The sequence below is a fragment of the Gadus chalcogrammus genome, chromosome 20 (genome assembly GCF_026213295.1).
Source record: "Gadus chalcogrammus isolate NIFS_2021 chromosome 20, NIFS_Gcha_1.0, whole genome shotgun sequence".
Taxonomy (NCBI): domain Eukaryota; kingdom Metazoa; phylum Chordata; class Actinopteri; order Gadiformes; family Gadidae; genus Gadus; species Gadus chalcogrammus.
In genome coordinates this window covers 20,299,854-20,320,317 of record NC_079431.1, presented here as the reverse complement: position 1 = coordinate 20,320,317, position 20,464 = coordinate 20,299,854, and the positions used below count along the sequence as shown (strand labels likewise).

The 20,464-nt window shown below is 46.9% G+C and overlaps 1 protein-coding gene across 1 annotated transcript in view; it reads right to left on the bottom strand.

Moving 5' to 3' along the window:
- Nucleotides 1-372: 372 nt before the first annotated feature.
- Nucleotides 373-20,464, bottom strand: part of cfap65 (cilia and flagella associated protein 65) — a 41,695-nt gene continuing 21,603 nt past the window's right edge. The window contains exons 11-35 of the mRNA XM_056579296.1: nt 18,984-19,140; nt 17,542-17,679; nt 16,054-16,305; nt 15,543-15,682; nt 14,681-14,765; nt 14,178-14,324; nt 13,600-13,768; nt 13,041-13,169; nt 11,356-11,569; nt 11,008-11,136; nt 10,647-10,737; nt 10,299-10,384; nt 10,049-10,115; nt 9,815-9,925; nt 9,122-9,313; nt 7,419-7,565; nt 5,462-5,605; nt 4,829-4,945; nt 4,364-4,495; nt 3,680-3,730; nt 3,216-3,436; nt 2,812-2,898; nt 2,119-2,451; nt 912-1,051; nt 373-407 (exon numbers count right to left, since the gene is read on the bottom strand). Coding sequence (XP_056435271.1) covers nt 373-407; nt 912-1,051; nt 2,119-2,451; nt 2,812-2,898; nt 3,216-3,436; nt 3,680-3,730; nt 4,364-4,495; nt 4,829-4,945; nt 5,462-5,605; nt 7,419-7,565; nt 9,122-9,313; nt 9,815-9,925; nt 10,049-10,115; nt 10,299-10,384; nt 10,647-10,737; nt 11,008-11,136; nt 11,356-11,569; nt 13,041-13,169; nt 13,600-13,768; nt 14,178-14,324; nt 14,681-14,765; nt 15,543-15,682; nt 16,054-16,305; nt 17,542-17,679; nt 18,984-19,140 — 3,514 coding nt within the window. The remainder of the gene's footprint in view (nt 408-911; nt 1,052-2,118; nt 2,452-2,811; nt 2,899-3,215; nt 3,437-3,679; nt 3,731-4,363; nt 4,496-4,828; nt 4,946-5,461; nt 5,606-7,418; nt 7,566-9,121; nt 9,314-9,814; nt 9,926-10,048; nt 10,116-10,298; nt 10,385-10,646; nt 10,738-11,007; nt 11,137-11,355; nt 11,570-13,040; nt 13,170-13,599; nt 13,769-14,177; nt 14,325-14,680; nt 14,766-15,542; nt 15,683-16,053; nt 16,306-17,541; nt 17,680-18,983; nt 19,141-20,464) is intronic.

Here is a 20,464-nt window from a genome sequence, read left to right as displayed (position 1 = left end):
GAGAACATCACTATCTTGCGAGTTCACATTCTGCTTAACTCTGCAGATCAATATGGCTTCACGAGGCTTCAGCTAACAGCATAAAGATCAATCAAATCAGCCCCGTTCCGTTTGTTGGCATACAGCGCCATCTAGTTTAAATATATGTAAATTACATGCCGGGATTTTATGAGCTCAAACGATTAAAATAATACACCTCCAGACAGATATCCATCTACTTAACCAACACAAAAAAACACTTTGTCAAAATCGTCTTATTTATTTGGAAGAACTACGAAATAATATAAAATGCAGCAGGTGAGGTGGGGAGATGTAAAGCCCCTACTGGTTTGTGCTGCTTTTCCTCGGTTGCTCTCTCTCCAATTGGCCCGTTCATTGTTGGCCTTGGCCCTCATGAACCATCTCCCCTGTAAGACACAACCACAAACACATGCACTATAATCATCATCAGTAGAATCTGTCCTACCGCTGACTAGTCTACTGGCTCAAAACCTTATGGAGATAAAATCATGCTTACAATGCATAAAGATATCGTACCGTTGCAATGAACATATAATGTACTAGAAAGCATGTATTGGAACATGTATTAAGACAAAATACCAGGATAAAATATGATAAACAAGTCAGTGTGATATCAAAGAAATACTAAAAAGAATAAATCGTGCATACGTGCATTCGTGCGTGCGTGCATGCGTGCGTGCGTATGTGTGTGTGTGTGAGTGTGCACATTAACAGGGACTCTCTTAACCCCAGCACTGTACTCTATTACCTGGCTACGTACTTGGCCACATACTGGGAGTTAGCAACAAAGGCAAAACACAATCCCAATGGCATTCCACCCCACTGTGGATATCATGGGATGTGCTGTGAGCCAGTGACCATGTAACGTATTGGGGGGAGGGGAGCCACACCTCCTGGAGACACTGATGTCATCGCTGCTGGGGGGGGGGGAGGGGCAGTCAGGTCCAGCTCTCTGTGGAACGCCTCCATCATGAGATTCTGCAGTGTGTTCAACAGCACGTCCTCACACACGTCGCTGAACTCAGCACACCTGGACAAACACACACACACACACACACACCCCCACACACACACACACACACACACACACACACACGTTCAAACAGGCATCTTAAAGCCAAGGAAAAAAAAGTAAATGTAAAACTGAAGCAGTCTTGATAGATATTAGTAGTCCACACATCGCCAATCCCAGCGGATGTCCTTCCCCACCTAAAGCCGAGTCGTGCTGTAAGAGGAGTTGCTGTTTATTTGTGACTTTGAGCATTAGTGCTTGGCTTAGCATTATTTTAATTTACGCTTTCGTCATTTTAGGAGCCTTTCACAGACAGTTTCAAGGCCTTGGTTCATTCTCAAGTGGTGTTGAGTACTGATAAAAAAATCCAGATGGACATGATGATTCAAGGCGCAAAGATATTCATCAAGTTAAATGATGTCTATACAGCAGAATGTTCCGCCAACAGGGGCTGATTATAGTGCTCCCTATAGGCCAAACCATACCAAATATAGGGGAGAGGTATATTTCAGATATACAAACTTTTGCACGATCAGGCGCTTACCTTTAGGTCTCTCCAAGGAAAAATTATAACAGGTAATAATAATCCCTAGAACTTCAGTGTCATTGTGAATTTCTATCAGGCAACAGTATCAGGGACCAATTTACAATTACATTGTTTTTTTTGGATCAAATGAAATGTTAATTTTTTGAGGAAAACTTGGAACACCTGAACCTACCCCCAATTTTAGCAATGAAAATTGCTTCCTACTATTGCGACAACACTGTGGACATGCTAGTGGCTCATAACCCACGAGCAGTGAATTACCTGGAACAATGGGATCTTTACTGTGTGGCGCTCCACCTTAGTACAACAGAAACACACGTTTCACCATGAGGTTCAGGGGCCAGACTCCTCATAGAGGGACCTGCGTATGGAGGGGCCCGAGCTGACATGGGGCCCAAGCTGACCCCTGTATGGAGGGCCCGAACTGACCCGGGGCCCGAGCTGACCTGTGTATGGAGGGCCCGAGCTAACCTGTGTATGGAGGGACCGAGCTAACCTAGGGGCCGAGCTGACCTGCGTGTTGAGGGCCCGAGCTGACCTGCGTATAATGCGGCGCACGTGGCCCCGGTCCGGGTCTCGCTGGGTCTGGAGGTCTGCATGTCTGGAGTCCAGCGAGGGCCGTGGGTGGTTCTCCGCAGCACCCACCGTGTGGGGCCGCTCCTTCAGAGCGACCCCCGCGCCGGCCGGGCGGAGGCCCCGGGGCAGGGAGGGGCCCGGGGGGGCAGAGTACGGTCGGGGTACGGGTGGAAGGGGGGCACTGGGGGAGGGGTAGCCGGGGGGGTCCGGAGCCCGGAGCTGGCTGAAGTACGGGACGCGCTCCGACGGGAGGCGGGCCAGGCGGCGCTGGAACTCCTGGTCGTCAATCAGGCTCCTGGGAACAAACAGATGTCCTCATCGCACACGCTACAGCAAATATATTATATATGAGATCAGAATGGTTCCTGGTTGAATAGATTACAAAGAAAAGGTGACTCAGAAGATCAGCTCTATATGGGATTGGCATTCATGCAATTGGTTCATCACATCTTCTTAGATTGTGTCAGAGCAGGTGAATGAACACGAAAAACTACAACGTAACTGCAGCGACATAGATCCAAAGAACTGAAGGACTCACCCTTTCAGTGAGAGGAGTGTGAGGGTGAGGATATCTCAACCTATCAGTGAGAGGAGTGTGTGGATGAGGATGTCTCACCGTATCAGTGAGAGGAGTGTGAGGGTGAGGACTTCTCACCGTATCAGTGATAGGAGTGTGTGGGTGAGGATGTCTCTCTCCTGGCCGGGGACCAAATGAGGGAGGGCAGCAGTAGGGGGCGCTGTGCTGGAGACCGCCCAATGGGAACCTTGGGTTTCGACTCTGGGACTCCTGGAGGAAACAGCATGGTCGATCGCCATTTTGGATCCAGGTTGAGGCAAAGGAACCGAGCAAGGAAGATGATGGATGATGGATGAGGTCGCCAAGATGTGGGGAGAGAAGGGATTTTAGACATCCTGCGAGGGGAGTCATGCATCTAATGTGTGTGTGTGTGTGTGTGTGTGTGTGTGTGTGTGTGTGTGTGTGTGTGTGTGTGTGTGTGTGTGTGTGTGTGTGTGTGTGTGTGTGTGTGTGTGTGTGTGTGTGTGTGTGTGTGTGTGGACCTGTAGACATGGTGCTGGCTGAGGTTGTCGGGGAACAGGGCCTGGTACTCCAGCAGGCCGTGGGAGCGCGCCGTCACCCCGAGGTGCAGCAGGGTGGGGGTCGGCATCCTTCCCCCCGCGGGCCCCTCCCTCCGGGAGTGCCGCTCGGCCCGCGGGCCCCTGGAGGAGTACAGGCCCCCAGCCATGGTGCTGCTGCTGATGGAGCGGAGAGGAGGGAGGGTCTGGGGCCATCGGGGGGGAGGGGGCAGAATGATGAATATTTGAATGACCTGTATAATGACCTTAATCTTTGAACGACATTCTCTGGTCCCCATAACGGCCTTTTACAGCTCATGCAAGCCTTCGTTTAACCCCTAGAGGGCAAACTGAGCCACATTTACAGCCTTCCTCTGTTTTTTAAAACAATGTGCATTTGAGTCCAGAGTTGGACCAGGATCAAGGGAGAGTAGAACAGGATCAGTCACCTGGTATCTCCTGAGCGGGAGCGGGACCTGGACCGGAGCGGAGCGGGGCCCCTAGAGGACACGGGACACTGAGACTAGGGAGTGGCAAAGGGCCCCAATGAAGGGAAACATCAGGGGGAGCATTACAACTAAAGAGTGGGGATGGATCGGGGGAGGGGGAATCTTTAAGTATTGCTTAAATTTTCGTTAATTAGGTATTGACAGGAGAACACATGTGTGGCATTCTTAGAAACCATTCATCGGGGCTTTAATGAAACATCCATTCGGTCTATCTCACTTTGTTGTGCAGATTCTGCCTCTGAGCATCTTGCCTCAATGCTCCTGCCACAAATGTAGACAATATAGCCCTTGTAATTAGACAGTTTGTGAAGTTGTAACAGCGATTGGCTGTTATGTGGTCCACAAAGTCCTAACTGACTTGCGCACATTGATTCCTACACAAGTGCAAGTGCTCTGTTGCCATGGTTACCAGTCTTGGCCGGCTGTCGGCCAGAATCGCCACTAGGAATAGGTTTTGACCCACGATGATGACGGTGAAGTGTGTTTAAGTGAAGCCAAGAGACACCATCATGATGGTTTGATCACACAGACCGCTATTGTCCTTTAAGCATTTGGGGCTGGACCAATCGAATACTATGACTCAATCTGAGGACCCGCTCCATGTACATGTAGCCTCTAAAGCACCTGTGTAGCCTGGCCTCCTCCTGCTCCGAGGTCCCTCTCCGTGATGGTGAACTCCTGCTGCTGCCGCTCCCTCTCCTCCTCCACACGACGCACCGACTCCCGGTACTCTGCCAGCTCCGTCTCCATGGTGATCTTAGGGGATGGAGATAAAATAAAACACATTCACATGATTCAGGTCTGATGATTGACATCACGAGTTATCAGCAACTTCAGAGACATGTGAGTGTTAAAATCCCTAATTCAATGTGACTATTTGATAATCATAGCTAGTGTTTGTGCTTTTTATAATTGATATATGTCAGGGAAGGGAATATTGGTGTGTGTCTGTGTGTGTGTGTGTGTGTGTGTGTGTGTGTGTGTGTGTGTGTGTGTGTGTGTGTGTGTGTGTGTGTGTGTGTGTGTGTGTGTGTGTCTGCATGTGCATGTGCGTGTGCATGTGTGTGAGTGTTTGTGTGTGTGTCTAACCTGACAGATGAGGTCCAGCTGGTAGAGGACAGTCCAGCCAGGTGTGTTCAAGGTGAGCACACACAGGATGCTCTCACCTGCACCCAGTCTGCCTTTACTGGGATGCATCTGCACAACCTGACACACAAACACACACAATTAACATTTGTTATATGATATTTATTTTAATTAAAATTGTTATTTCCATTCATTTTCTTCACTCTAAAAATTGATCTGGACGCATACAATACGACTTATTCCACATGGAATAGAGGGACCTACCCACTTCACACCTATCAAAGATCTTAACGGTCAATTCATGTACATCTCGAGGTCAGTTAATGACCTGTGTGGCCTGAATCCCCCCCTTTCTGTTTGGTGCAGTTTGGACTCCCTCAAAGTTATGTTCCCAATGGATTTAATGGAACCTCATTAGCTGATGCCTAATGCAATCTTTGAAATTGGGAAGAAAATCACAGACTTGTGTCACCAATCAAATTGACATGAAAAGGTGAATGAATGAATCACACACACACACACACACACACACACACACACACACACACACACACACACACACACACACACACACACACACACACACACACACACACACACACACACACACACACACACACACACACACAGGTGCACCTGTGGGCCGTCCTGCTGAGGTAACTCCCAGCCGTACTGGACGGCCTCAGTGTGGGAGACGTTAGTCAGGGAGAGCAGCCTCGTAGACCGGGAGTGTACAGGTACGTTTCCCAGGGAAACACTCTCTTCAGACAGGAACACCACCTGCACACACAAACATCTCCTCACAGCCTTGGACAGCCTACATCTCCCATGCCGCTTGTAGACTGACAACAACCACTTCAACTCAGTGAATCAGGCCCTGTGCCTTGTTTGACCTGCATTGACCAGAGGCCCCTCAGTATCTGTGTTCATTCTAGGAAAGAGCTGCTCAGCAATACAAAGAGAATGTATTATCCTTTTTTGTGTGGAGCTGTGTCTTCTATTGGTTTGTTTACTATCCTCCTCTCCTCTGTGGACTAAATGACAATGTGCATAATCTCCTGCTCATTCATCTTCCTCTCCATGTCTCAGCGCTGTAGCTGAGGTCCCTCTCACCTGTTCAGGTAGGGCTATAGCTGAGGTCCCTCTCACCAGTTCAGGTAGGACTATAGCTGAGGTCCCTCTCACCTGTTCAGGTAGGGCTATAGCCAGTGACGTGCGGTGAAGTCAGTAAGTGGGTAGGCACTGAGTTATGAAAGCCAGATTACCTCATTTATTGTTTAGGCTACGTGACAACAGTAGGCTATGCACAAGCGCGGCGCACAATCCGTTTGAAACGAGCGAACAATTTTACACTTGAGTGCATCAAGTGTAGGCATAGGCCTCCCTTTTGCCAGTAGCTCATTTTTGCTAGTAAAGTTGAGTTTAGAGAAATTTCTTAGCTCTAAAATATCGGTAGATGTTGCTGCTGTCATTTTAACTTTTTGAGTTTCGTGGGGATTACGTGTAGCCGGTGTAATGACGTCAGCTGCGCAAATGTCCAGTAATATCTCGATTTCGATTGGTCCATGTTTGATACGTAGCGTAGATGATTACTGGCATAACATATTTACGTACAAAGGCACAGCAGAGTTGTGCCTTTCGGCGTAGATGTTAAAGAATACAGGATCGAAGTGCGCATGCGCCACATTCGTTTTTCGTTGCCGTTCACAATGAATGGACAGTAAAGGCACTGCTTATTCTACCGGTTTTTGTATTTGATGTTGCGTAACTGATACAATTGTCATCGTAACGTCTAAACAATTGGAATAACGTATATATTGCATATATAAAACACAAGAATACTCGGTACAAATACAAATACAAGTTTATTAAATAAAATTATTTAATAAACATTTTTACGTTTGAATTTTGTCAGGGTAGGCAGTGCCTACCTTGCCTACCCTGACTGCACGTCACTGGCTATAGCTGAGGACCCTCTTACCTGTTCAGGTAGGACTATAGCTGATGACCATCTCACCTGTTCAGGTAGGACTATAGCTTAGGTCCCTCTCACCTGTTCAGGTAGGACTATAGCTGAGGACCATCTCAACTGTTCAGGTAGGACTATAGCTGAGGTCCCTCTCACCTGTTCAGGTAGGGCTATAGCTGAGGACCCTCTTACCTGTTCAGGTAGGACTATAGCTGATGACCATCTCACCTGTTCAGGTAGGACTATAGCTTAAGTCCCTCTCACCTGTTCAGGTAGGACTATAGCTGAGGACCATCTCAACTGTTCAGGTAGGACTATAGCTTAGGTCCCTCTCACCTGTTCAAGTAGGACTTTAGCTGAGGACCCTCTTACCTGTTCAGGTAGGACTATAGCTGAGGTCCCTCTCACCTGTTCAGGTAGGACTATAGCTGAGGACCCTCTCAGCTGTTCAGGTAGGACTATAGCTGAGGACCATCTCACCTGTTCAGGTAGGACTATAGCTGAGGACCATCTCACCTGTTCAGGTAGGACTATAGCTGAGGACCATCTCACCTGTTCAGGTAGGACTATAGCTGAGGACCCTCTCACCTGTTCAGGTAGGACTATAGCTGAGGACCATCTCACCTGTTCAGGTAGGGCTGCTTTCTGCATACAGGGCACGGACGGCAGGCAGACATGATCCGAGGGGCCCAGCGCCCTGGGATCGAACCCCCGACCCTCAAAGCTCACCACGGTGGAGTCGCCCCCTCGTGTGTGTATCACGATGTCCACCTGGAGACACGATGCACAACGTCCCTTGAGCCTGAATTTCAGGAGAGGGGACCACAACAAATATGGCACACTAGGGCAGTCCAAGGCCCTGTTTACCTCAGGGAGAAGGTATGAATGAATTGGGCGCACAACACATTCTGCATTTACATGGTATGTGTGTTTATGTGAGTGTTTGGGGGGGGGGGGGGGTATGACACCTCATCCACTACCAGTGTGTAGCACCACTTGAGTGTTGCACGGCTGCCAGTATACACCAGAAAGCTCAGCACACACTGGCCTTCAGAGGGAGAGGAGGAATGATGAAACTATCCAATTAGCGACCGGGGGATGATTAGGGGGCCATGTTGTTGTTATCCTGCGGTGTTGTGCCCGGACGGGTATTGTGCCCGGACACCGGGGTTAGAAGACCTACTCTGTGATGAGTGGCTTGGGAACTGGGAACTTAAGTGACCACAGGGAGTCAGGACTTTGGCTTAACGTCTCATCCCAGAGATGGTGATCGTTGAGAGGACAGAGTCTCTGTCCTGGGGTATTGGGTATATTGCAGGTCAAGGGGATGAGCCCCCCCTACTGGCCCTCAAACACCTCCACCAGCACCAGCTGATCTCCAGGACCAACCCTGATTGGCCTCCAGAGAGGATTGATATGCGGAGAGCCCTGTATTGCTATGCAGATAGGCAGTACTGCTATTCAGGTTGGCAGTATTGCTATGCAGGTAGGCAATACTTCTATGCAGGTAGCCAGTATTCCTATGTGGTTAGCCAGTACTGCTATGCATGTAGCCAGTATTGCTATGCAGGTAGGCAGTACTTCTATGCAGGTAGCCAGTATTGCTATGCAGCTAGCCAGTATTGCTGGCTATATGCAGGTGCTATCTACTGCAAAAATTCACCTTAAAACTCACCTGTTCAGAGTTCACCTAGACTCTGCATAGACATCCAGTCCCCCCCGCCCACTATTGTATGTTGTACGTCCTGGCACTTAATGTACGCACTTGATGTACGCACTTAATGTACGTTGTATTTATTCATAGTACTTAATTGTGTAGCATCTGCATTAGCTAGCTTTCACCACTGTATACGGGGAATGAGTTAACCTAGAGATCGTTAGTGCTTGGCACTCGGTTCTATGAACATCTTTACTGTACCGACAGCGATATAGTGTTTCACTTCTTATGACAAATGTACTTATTGTAAGTCGATTTGGATAAAAGCGTCTGCTAAATTCCCTCAATGTATATGTAAATGTAAATGCTATCTACCTGCCATGAAAAACCTATCGTTGACGATTACTCCGGGCAATTATTTTTTAACAAATAATAGTTTTATTAATAATTAATATTTTTTAACAAATAATTGTTTTGAACTAGCAACCAGAAGGTTGCTAGTTCAATCACCGGATCCTCGACAAGCTGGCTGTCACCCTGTATGGTTGACTCTGCCATCGGTGGGTTGATGTGTGAACGAATGTATACAAGTCGCTTTGGGAAAATACGTTTGCTAAATGCCTTAAATGTAAATTATGTAACATTTATATTGTAAACCTAAGGAGCTTACATTGTACACTTTAGCCTCCAGAGGTGAGAAGAGCCACTCTAGCTGGGCCGTCCTCCCAGGACGGACCTCTCCCCGGGGGGTGAGACAGCACAGCACCGGGTGGTGGAAGTTCTGCTCCTGAAGCTGCTGCAGAGGATATGCATCCACCTCATAGTGCACCACCACCGTACTGCTGTTATACAGGTCATACACCTGGGAGGGGGAGGGAGGGGAGAGAGAGGGGGGGGGGGGGGGGGGGTGGACCACCACCGCACTGCTGTTATACAGGTCATACACCTGGGAGGGGGAGGGAGGGAGAGAGAGGGGGGTTGGGTGGACCACCACTGCACTGCTGTTATACAGGTCATACACCTGGGAGGGGGGGGAGGGAGGGGAGAGAGGTGGGGGGGTTGACCACCACCGCACTGCTGTTATACAGGTCATACACCTGGGAGGGGGAGGGAGGGGCGAGATAGGCATAGAGAGAGAGATGGGGGAGGGATGGATACAGAGAGAACGAGATGGAGGGAGAGAGTGATAGATAGTGAGAGAGAGATGTGAAGGACGGAGAGAGAGACGGAGAGAGCGGGGATTTGAAAGCCAGTTAGAAGTAGTATGAGAGTGTTCCTGTGCTACTGAAGCTGCTACCGCTAGGACTTCCCCCTGAACAGGGCTATGTCATGGAGTACGGCATGAAGATGTGACCCAACCCACCTGTCTGGGAGGTATCAAGACCCCAACAGCCACGGGGGAGAAGACATGTTGAAGACGGCTGAAGTGAAGATACGGTCTGTCTCTCTCCACTGTCACACCCTGGAAGTTAAGCTGCGCCCAAATATGGCCATGGACCTGTTGATTACCCTTCAGCCTACAGTTTGCTGATAACAAATGATGCCAATGTATTTGTGATGGGGTAAAGCTCAGTGTGCAGGTTCGAGTGAGGCCTACCAGGATCTCTCGGCCATGTGAGAGTTTGAAGACCACGGGCAGCCGGTGGGCTCCGGCAAAGTCGTGTCTGAGACGACAAAATATATCATCGGTTCACGTTAGTTTATTGAGACATGGTAAGCATGACGTTATGAGGATGAGTAGGGTTTCATGATAATAGAGTTGCACTGTGAATGATGCTCTAAAAAGTCAGGCCAACACCTGTAGGTGAGTTGCACTCTGAAAGAAGCTCTAAAAGTCAGGCCAACACCTGTAGGTGAGCTGCAGCGCCCTCTGCTGGCCAGGAGGCAGTGTTCCAGAGCGGGGAGAGACGCTGAAGAGGCGGTTATCCTGGACCTGCCACATGGGAGTAGAAAAACTGAACCAAGAGAGACAGAAGGAGAGGCAAATACAGAGACAGGGAGGGAGAGAACGTAGGGAGAGAGGGAGAGGCATATACAGAGACAGGGAGGGGGAGGGACAGAACATGGGGGAGAGAGGGGGAGAGGCATATACAGAGACAGGGAGGGGGAGAACATAGGGAGACAGAGTGGGAAGGATAGGGTTTAGAGGGGGAGGGGTGTGAAGGCTGGCAAGAGTGGCATCAGGGAGCTGGTACCTTCATCTGGTGGAGCTCAGTGCTACTGAACTCTCCAGACTCTGCCCAGTGATTCACCTCCATCCTCTGGTTCTCTGGGAACAGCAAGGCCCTAGAATGGAGAGGAGAGGAGAGGAGAGGAGAGGAGAGGAGAGGAGAGGAGAGGAGAGGAGAGGAGAGGAGAGGAGAGGAGAGGAGAGGAGAGGAGAGGAGAGGAGAGGAGAGGAGAGGAGAGAGGAGAGGAGAGAAGCAGAGAGGAGACGAGAGGAGAGAGGAGAGAAGAGGAGAGGGGGGAGGAGAGAGACAACAGTAACAATTATTTAATAAAACATTGCTTTGCATTGTAATATATCATATTCCCTTCTCTATGTACAGGTCGTACCACTCTGCAGGGATGGGACCTATGTTGTCCAGCAGCATTAGAACAGTAGAGGGCTCTGAAGCCACCGGAGCTGAGCAGAAGTTGAAATCCAATATGGCAGCCCTAAAGATGCTAGGGCAGCGATGCAGACTGAACAAGGGTAGAGAGATGATGAGAGCATGAATTTACACTTGCTTATAATAATATATAAAGTTGATCAGATTACACATTATTCCTTTTATTACTGAAATGTAGTTATATTGATGCATCATACAAATGTATATATAGCCTATAGTACACAGTACAATATGAATACATAGTAGAACATATTATTATCTAGTAAATCACATGATGAGGCAGATATGTCACCTGTGCTGTGTGGTCTTCCTATAGGTCAGCTCCTGAGGGGAGGGGCATGACAGCAGGTGTAAGTTCAAGCTGTCCAATGAGAAGAGGCTCCAGAGCTGCCTTTTGCTGAGCCCGCCCACACTGCCTCCGCAGCGGGCGTCGGCCACCCGCAGGGTGGGGAACACACCCTCCGCCCTGAGCTCACACAGCAGCACGGAGGCCCCCAGCTCACAGCCTGCATGTGGGGACACATCCATTTACACCTCTTGCTTCTGTGTGCGTGTGTTGGTGGGAGTGTGTGTCAATCTGTCTTTACGGCCTTGTTTACCCAGATGTTTTGAATCTCCTTTGAAAATAGAGATGCCGATGCAGTATGGGGTCAGAACAGTCTCATTAATAATGAATGCACAGAGTGTATTCATTATAGAGAGTTTGTGTGTGCATTGAAATGGATTTGTGAGAGGAGAGTAATTTATATATAAATCACAAAATACATTTGTCAATCCTTCTCTGTGCATTCATTATTAATGAGACTGTTCTGACCCCATAATGCAGATGGGGTTTGTATCTCTCTCAACAGGTCTGAACAGTTGTACAAGAGATGAACAAGAGATGCTTCATCTAATGTAGACCGGATGTAGCATACACCACATTGAATCTATCTTGGATCTCTTCTGTTGGTTGGTCACGTGTTCATACGTCTTCAGTCAACCGAGTGAAGGCAGGAAGGCATTGCGTTGCAAATGTATTTGAAACATTTCCATGCTGTGGCTGCTTTTCTTTTTCTTTTCTTTTATTACAATTCTACGAGTCCTAGACCTTGCATTTCTATCATTCAACATGATAAGTGGCATTCTCTAAAGCCATACAAACAGGTATGCACCACGGTCGCTGTGTCTCCAACCATTGTCAGATTGGGAAAACCATGGATGTCATACCAACATGAAACCTGTGTCCAACGCCCCTACTATATACATGTAAACAGGCTGAGACAGTTGTCAGTGCATTATGCCCTTCAAATAAAAATATGTTTTTCTGATTATGCATACAATTGAGATAAAAAATGTTTGCAGAATCCTACGTAGCCCCTCTGGGGTCACATGATAAAAAAAAACGTGTAAATCCATGCGCACAGATTTGTAAACCATGCCTCATCTTGAATATTACTTATATTGCCTTTGTAGGACCAGAAATAGTCGGTCTTAATCGGATATGCGTTCAACGTCACAATGCCTGATGGGGACTCCCGGCTGTGCAGAATAAACAAAATCAGAGGGAACGGATTTACACAACAAGGTTTATATTCTGCTGAATCTTGATAATAATTTGTCTGTTTTCATATGCATGTGCATCCACCCCCGCGTATGTGTACTTTTATGTGTGCATTTGTATATGTGTCTGTGTGTGTGTACCTGTGTGTGTGTGTGTGTGTGTGTGTGTGTGTGTGTGTGTGTGTGTGTGTGTGTGTGTGTGTGTGTGTGTGTGTGTGTGTGTGTGTGTGTGTGTGTGTGTGTGTGTACGTGTGTTTGTTTTGTACCAGTAGCAGACAGTGGCCGGTAGCTGAGGGTCCATTTGTAGCGGGCCTGTGTGTGTGTGTGTGTGTGTGTGTGTGTGTGTGTGTGTGTGTGTGTGTGTGTGTGTGTGTGTGTGTGTGTGTGTGTGTGTGTGTGTGTGTGTGTGTGTGTGTGTGTGTGTGTGGTGTGTACCAGTAGCAGACAGTGGCTTGTAGCTGAGGGTCCACTGGTAGCGGGCCCGTCTGTGGGGTGTGACGGTAACCGTGAGCAGCAGCCTGGAGCAGGAGGGGACGGTTCTCCTGCTGGACTCCAGATGCAGGGCTGGGGGGCCGAGGAGGTACAGGTTGGAACACAGCAGCCCTTACATCACCATCAGCCCAAGACACACGCTAGAAAACTAGTGTTAGCTGACGGTTGTTTCTTGTTGAATGAGTCCAGTTATGTGTCTAATTTAAAGTCTGATAGCAGACGAGCACAAATCTGGTCATCACTTTCTTTGACTTTCAAAATCAGCCAGCGCTAATAACTTTTCCAGTGGTTCCACGGCTCCGAACACCAAAGTTTCTGTAAAAGTTCAAAGTCAATGCTGTGGAACTTGGCCAGCATGACAATAACTAATAACCTTCTGAAAGCTTCATTCACTCGCACAAATACATTTTTCTTCACTTCCTCCCTCCAGAATCTCGCTCCAGCTCGATCTGGACCCCAGATTACATCCACATCCACAGTCACACACAGAGCCATGCAGTACCTAGCGGCTCAGTGCAGCGGGGGTCGGAGGTCAGCTCCTGGTCCAGCAGTGTCTGCTGCACCTCCAGGCCCAGGGAGAGGGGACAGAGGCTGCTGTTCACCAGAGGAACCTCCACTGCCCTGCTGCCGCCAACCAGCATCTCCCCCAGCTCCACCACCGGGCTCTCAGCCTTCAGTGCATGCACACACACACACACACACACACAAGCGCAGGCATGCACACACACGCATACAAGCACACAGACACACACACGTACACGCACAAGCATACACACACACACACACACACACACACACACACACACACACACACACACACACACACACACACACACACACACACACACACACACACACACACACACACACACACACACACACAAGCAGGCACGTTTGTATACACCACAAGGATGTCCTAAGTATTTCAGTTGTTGATTCAAAAGTATTTTGCATTTGGTGACTTATGTTTGTGAATGGTTAGTATTATTCAACTTTCACCACACACACACACACCACACACACACACACACACACACACACACACACACACATACACACACACGTATATGGTTGCATTACCCGTATGGTCCCCTGACAGCCCATGGCCGTCACTTCAAGACCAAGTCGTGATGTTCGACCTCCAGGAGTCTGGATTGGCCAGAAGCTGAGGAAAGGTGTCATGTTGTACGTTGTCTCCTCCAATGGGCTGAACATCCATGTCTGGACCTGTGGTATTTCAACAGATACACTGAGAACGCTACCTTCTTCACTAGAAAGCCTCATGGTTTATCTGTGGTTCAGTGCATTGTAGGGAGGGGAAATGTGTGCGTATGTCTATACGTGTGTGTGTGTGTGTGTGTGTGTGTGTGTGTGTGTGTGTGTGTGTGTGTGTGTGTGTGTGTGTGTGTGTGTGTGTGTGTGTGTGTGTGTTTGTACGGGAGGTGTATGCGTGTGTGTCTAGCGCGCGCGCGCGTGTGTGTGTGTGGGTGTGGTTGTGGGTGTCTGTGTGTGTGGGAGGTGTATTCGTGTGTGCGTGTGCGTGTGTGTGTGTGTGTGTGTGTGTGCGTGCGTGCGTTATTCACCACACTGTCGTTGGGCTGCATTTCTCCTGATTCTGGGTCCACACAGATGACTCTGCTGTCCTCTCCAGGAATCCTCCACTGGTAACTGGCATGTTTCAACAACAAATACCAACCGAGGAAATGGACTTTAGGGCCTCTATGGATCAATACTTTATTAAAAGATACATTTAAAGAGTTCCTGGGAAGCTATTTACCATTGAGTAATTTAGGAGAAGGGTTTATCCAATGCGACTTTCAGATACATTTGATAAAGGTGCCATAACATTATTAATGATGTCTACTGAGTTTGCGGACAATGGGGATTGAAGCCAGTAGCTTTGGGCTGGGACTGGGACTCAAACAACCCTAGCCCATTGCACATACATCCATTTAAAGAAAACTTAAAAAGTAAAAAGGCACTTCAACATGCATGCAGAACTTATTTTGTTCATTTGAGATGAAACCATTGAGATGTTTGACCCTCACTTTTGGATGTATGTATTCATTTGAGTGTGTTTCCCTCTTCTATTAGCTGTGCCCGTTGGTTTGTCTGTAATGTTGAATTATCACGCCAGCCTTCCACTGCTCCCCGTGTCATTGTTCAGCTCCTGGTGTCTTTCATTTGGTCTTAATGTTTCGTCCCATAGTTCTTTACTTAAATTTTTTTTTTTGGGGGGGGGAATGCATGTATTTATGTTCTGTATTATTTGAAATTACAGTACAGGATGGTGTTGCAGTTGATAGTATGAAGTGTGATGTATGAACAGCGGGCCCCTGGGGTGTGCGGTGGACAGCGGGCCCCTGGGGGGTGCAGTGGGCCCCTAGGGGGTGCGGTGGGCCCCTGGGGGTAGCAGTGGGCCCCTGGGGTGTGCAGTGGACCCACCCCAGGGGCACGCGGCTGGTGTTCCTGATGCAGTGGCTGCGCTGCGAGCTAGACCCCACCGCCGTAGGCTGGAGGTGGAGGCAGCCCTCCGCTTCCATGGCAACGCTCGGCTCTTCCACCCAGCTGAACACTGTAATTTCCTGGAAGACACACACACACACACACACACACACACACACACACACACACACACACACACACACACACACACACACACACACACACACACACACACACACACACACACACACACACACATATATACACACAAGCAACCACCAGTCAAATTATATAATTTACAATGATCACTATTTTAAGTGAGTTTTCTTTATTATGCATTCTACCTTTGATCTTTTATTACATTTTCAAGTGTTTGCATGTGTTGGGAAAGCGTGGACTCAACATTTCATCTCCATCAGCGACTGCTGCTCGGTGTTCAATGTGTAAGCATCATATGACTAGAACAGGGTTAGTATGAGGCCCCTGTGGGTGGGCTCATAATCGTTGGTACCTGCGTGTTCATGGCACCGTTGAGCTGCAGGTTGAGGCTGAAGCCGTGTCGGGGACAGTCCTCGGTGGGGGTGGTTCTGAGGTGGAGGATCTGGTGGTGCCTGGGCAGAACCAGGCCACAGCCCGGCACCACAGACACCGAGCCCGCTAAGGGGGAGGACTGGTCGGGGTGGAGGTTGAAGGAGAGGGGCAGGTCTCCGGAGTTCTGGAGAAGAACCGTCCGGTAGGAGAGGAGGCTCAGTGCTGGGAAGACCTGAGGAGAGGAAATAGTCGACGGCCCATTGGTCAATCCCAACGAATGATGAGAGGAGCGCTCTGGTCAGGGGAATACATTTTCAGAAGGTCTAGTAAAAATACTAGATATATTTACGCTCAAACAAAAATAATAATATATATATATATATATATATATATATATATATATATATATATATATATATATATATATATTTACGCTCAAACAAAAATAAAAATGTGGATATAATCTATAAACCTAGGCGGTTATATAATGACTTTCTTAGAGAATGAAAAATGATAAGACAACCACCAAAGAAATGTAATAATTATGTGTTATAGGCGGATTATTTGTTTATCAACACGGCGGATGCGCAAGCGGAAAGATGGCAAAAAGAAAAAATGGACTGGTTGCCATGGTTATCTCCGTGTGGAGAATTTGCAGTTGAGGTGTTAATTAGCGATTTTGTCAGCTTACTGTTACATTAAACTGTAATCAGACAACGCGGTTATATGCTATAGACCCTATGTATCTGTGGTATAAAGGCTGGGACGAATTTCGAATAATAAATATGGACACTTTATGTTGAAAGTATAGACCGTCGCGATTCCCATTGAAGCGCGCTGATTATTCTTCAAAGAGAGAGCTGGTAAATTGTGAAAAATGAATTAAACTGTAATCGGACAACGCGGTTATATGCTAGACCCTAGAGTATCTGTAGTATAAGGGCTGGGACGAATTTCGAATTATAACTATGTACAATCCACAACGTTAGCTCTCTGGCTCATAGCTCAGCGGACTAGAATTCCTCCCGTTGCCAAGTCGTAGCTACGGTCTGTCCTATTTATGTGAAAAACTTTATATTTGGATTGTAAAACTCACGAAAATTTAAATGAATGATCTTGTTTTCTTTTCTTTGGCAAGTGACCATGGTATAAGCGGGATAATGCCCTTCGAGGTGTCAAAAACTTGTTTGATCGATCGTAATTAAAGGAGACTACTATTTTAGGGAGATAAACTCAAACAGAGTTTACATTTAATAAGCATGCAATACGAATAAGAAAAAGCATAATTATTAAAGTATTTGAATTGTTTTATTATGGTGGCAAGCATGAAGTAGATTGAGTCTTATTGACAAGGCTAATATTTACTTATTTTGGCTAATGCTCTCTAGAAAGGCCAGTTGTGGCTTGTATTAACTAGTATTTGCTATTACAGTATTAATATAGGCTTTCTCTTTGGCTAGTATCTCACCACAGTGGGGGGCTGTAGAGTGCAGCGTGGCACAAAGTGCTCCCGGCCCAGCTGAAAGGAGTGACCTATGACCCGGACGGTCACACACCAGGACGGGAACAGGAGCCCCTCCTCCACCTGGCCCGGCTCTCGCAGCACCTGGTGGGGTAGTGAATATTGATAGGAGTTTAGCATCAAATATGTGTGACGTAGTTCAAAGGATCAGGAGAATCAAGTTTTCTTTCCTTTCACTAAACAATCTCTGAACCAATGTTTAAGTTTCCTATAGCTACACTTATAAAGCTGTGAGAAACTAGGTTTAATGTGATTTCTTAAAAGAATATTGTATAAGATAATATTCGATTCTTCCATTTGGGAATATATACTGTATGGAACCCTTTTAACAAAAACAAAAAGTTTGAACGGGAACAGGGATGATGACTTAGTATTGGGGTAACACTTTGTATTAAGGTGCACATATTTGCCATTAACTAGGTGCTTATCAATATGCCTATTAGTAACATACTGGCACTTTATTAGTAATTATTAGGTACATATTAATACCTTATTCTGTATAACTTTATTTTACCCTAACTACTCCATTAATGAATGGAGTTTAACGAAGTCTCTGTTAAATAATTTGGTTAGGGTTAGGGTTAAATGTTGTTAAATGTTCATCTTTTTTTGTTTGCTGATTTAATGCATTGTAAGCATCTCTGTGTTGTAACTGGCATTGATGCACAAGACTATACTTATGTAATGCTTAAAATGAAATAATTGACCTGGGGACTTGGTTTTTTCATTGTACTCAGTTTTGGTTCAGTGCAGTAACCTGAATGCCATTTTGAGCCTTTTCTGTATAGCTTGACTGATTGCTATTCAAAATAAATAAACCTGCATCTGTGATAACTTGGCTATCTTCTAACTACTATGTATGCTGTTATGACTTATAATTAATAAATGTGAAAAGGTTGCAACTTTAGAATAGGGAACATGTTTGGGTTAATAAGGGTCAAAGCGCTTGTGAGTTAAATATGAACAAGACCCCACTTTAGAATAGGAAACATATTTTGATTTAATGAGACTTAAATAATAGTTAATACAGGTAATATTACCATTTGTAGTTTTGCTTTGTATTCCATAAGAATAGACTATACTAATACAGAGTAATAAAAAGGGAATGACTCTTCTTGTGCTATTGCCCCTTTACCATGCCCCGATGATGCCTTGGTTATTAGCATCGTATCAAATCCAATAACGGCTTTATTTACAGTAATTAAGTAAGCGTAAAATAAGGTTATACAGAATAATGTATTAATATGTGTCTAATAATTACTAATAAAGGGCCAATATTTTACTAATAGGCATATTAATAAGCACCTAGTTAATGGCGAATATGTGTATCTTAATATAAAGTGTTACCAGTATTTGCTTTGAATACAGATGGTCTGATACATTCTTACTTTATAAATGGCAAAACACTCCAGCTGAGCTCCATGCAGTGCATTGAGCTGTTTGGGGTCGTAGCTCACACCAAACGAAGTGGACTTTAGTGGACTCAGGTCACATGACACAGGAGATACAGCGAATGGGGAGTCAGGGTCAGTGGTCCAAACCAGACTACAGCACAGAATCAAAGACAAAACAAAATAATCACTCCATTCTTACAGTGCAGAAGGAAGATTGAACAAACTGTGTATTTCTATATAGGACACTTTTGTCCATAGCCACCTATTTTAAACAGATGTCTTTAGATGCACAGCGGAGATAAAGATTCAACCTAGGAATTTTCAGTTGGGAGTCCAAAATCCTAACCCTCTAGAGCAGGAGTCGGCAACTGGTGGCCCGCGGGCCATAACTGGCCCGCAAGACATAATATCTGGCCCGCCAGATTAGTTATATTATATTTTTTTTAGAATATCGAATATCTATATCTGTTAGCTGAAATGTAAAGGGCCGGATATATTGAATTTTTATTTCTTTCACAACCGTTTTTGAATTTAAAACTATCAAATCCTGCTACTACCCCTGGAAGGTTAGAGACACACTCGTCACGGTCACGCGTAAGCTGCGAGGGGCTGAGCGGGAGTTATTGGAAACTATGCAATATTAAATGAAACGGAACCCCCCTTTATAGGCCTATATACAATAACCAAGGCAACCCAACATAACGTATTTTTGTGTGATACTGAACGCAGATAAAGGAAAGAGCTTTCGAAAAAAGTCCACAAAAGATTTAAGATGCCAAGCTATGAGACTTCGCCTACAGCTCTACTAACGGTGTGTAGGCTAAGAATGGAGGTTTGTGTGTGTGCGCAGTCAATCAGCACCCACCGTGGTTAGTGTGCGTGGTTAGTGTGCGTGCGTGCGTGCGTGCGTGCGTGCGTGCGTGCGTGCGTGCGTGCGTGCGTGCGTGCGTGCGTGCGTGCGTGCGTGTGTGTGCAGTCATGCTGTGTTTCCACTGCAGGGTGCGGTACGGTTCGGTTCGCCTCAGTCCGGGATGGAGGGGGCGGTATAGCCCAGCTCAGTTCCGAGGTCGCGTATCCACCGCCGACAGTACCCTTTATGGTAGGCCGGATGTCGATCGCCGCGGCAGCTACGTAAACATCGTAAACAACGTCTTCCTCCCCAAGAATGCAGAGGAACGTCTCCACCTCCTTGTACGCCCAAGTTCTAAGCGACATGTTCATTGTAAAGAATAATACCTCAAGGCTACTGTTTGTTTGTTTTTATCCCCACGTCGCCCGGAAGTGACGGTGCTGTCGACCAATCAACGGAGGGGGTGTGTAGCTCGAATTTTCCAGTACCCTTTCAGGCGTCTCGTCTCGTTTTCAGAACCCCAACGGGGGAGTACTGAAAACGAGGGCAAAACGAATACGGCTCAGTCCGGGTCACGCCCACTTTGGGCGGTGGAAACGCAATCCGTACCGCACCATTGCGAACC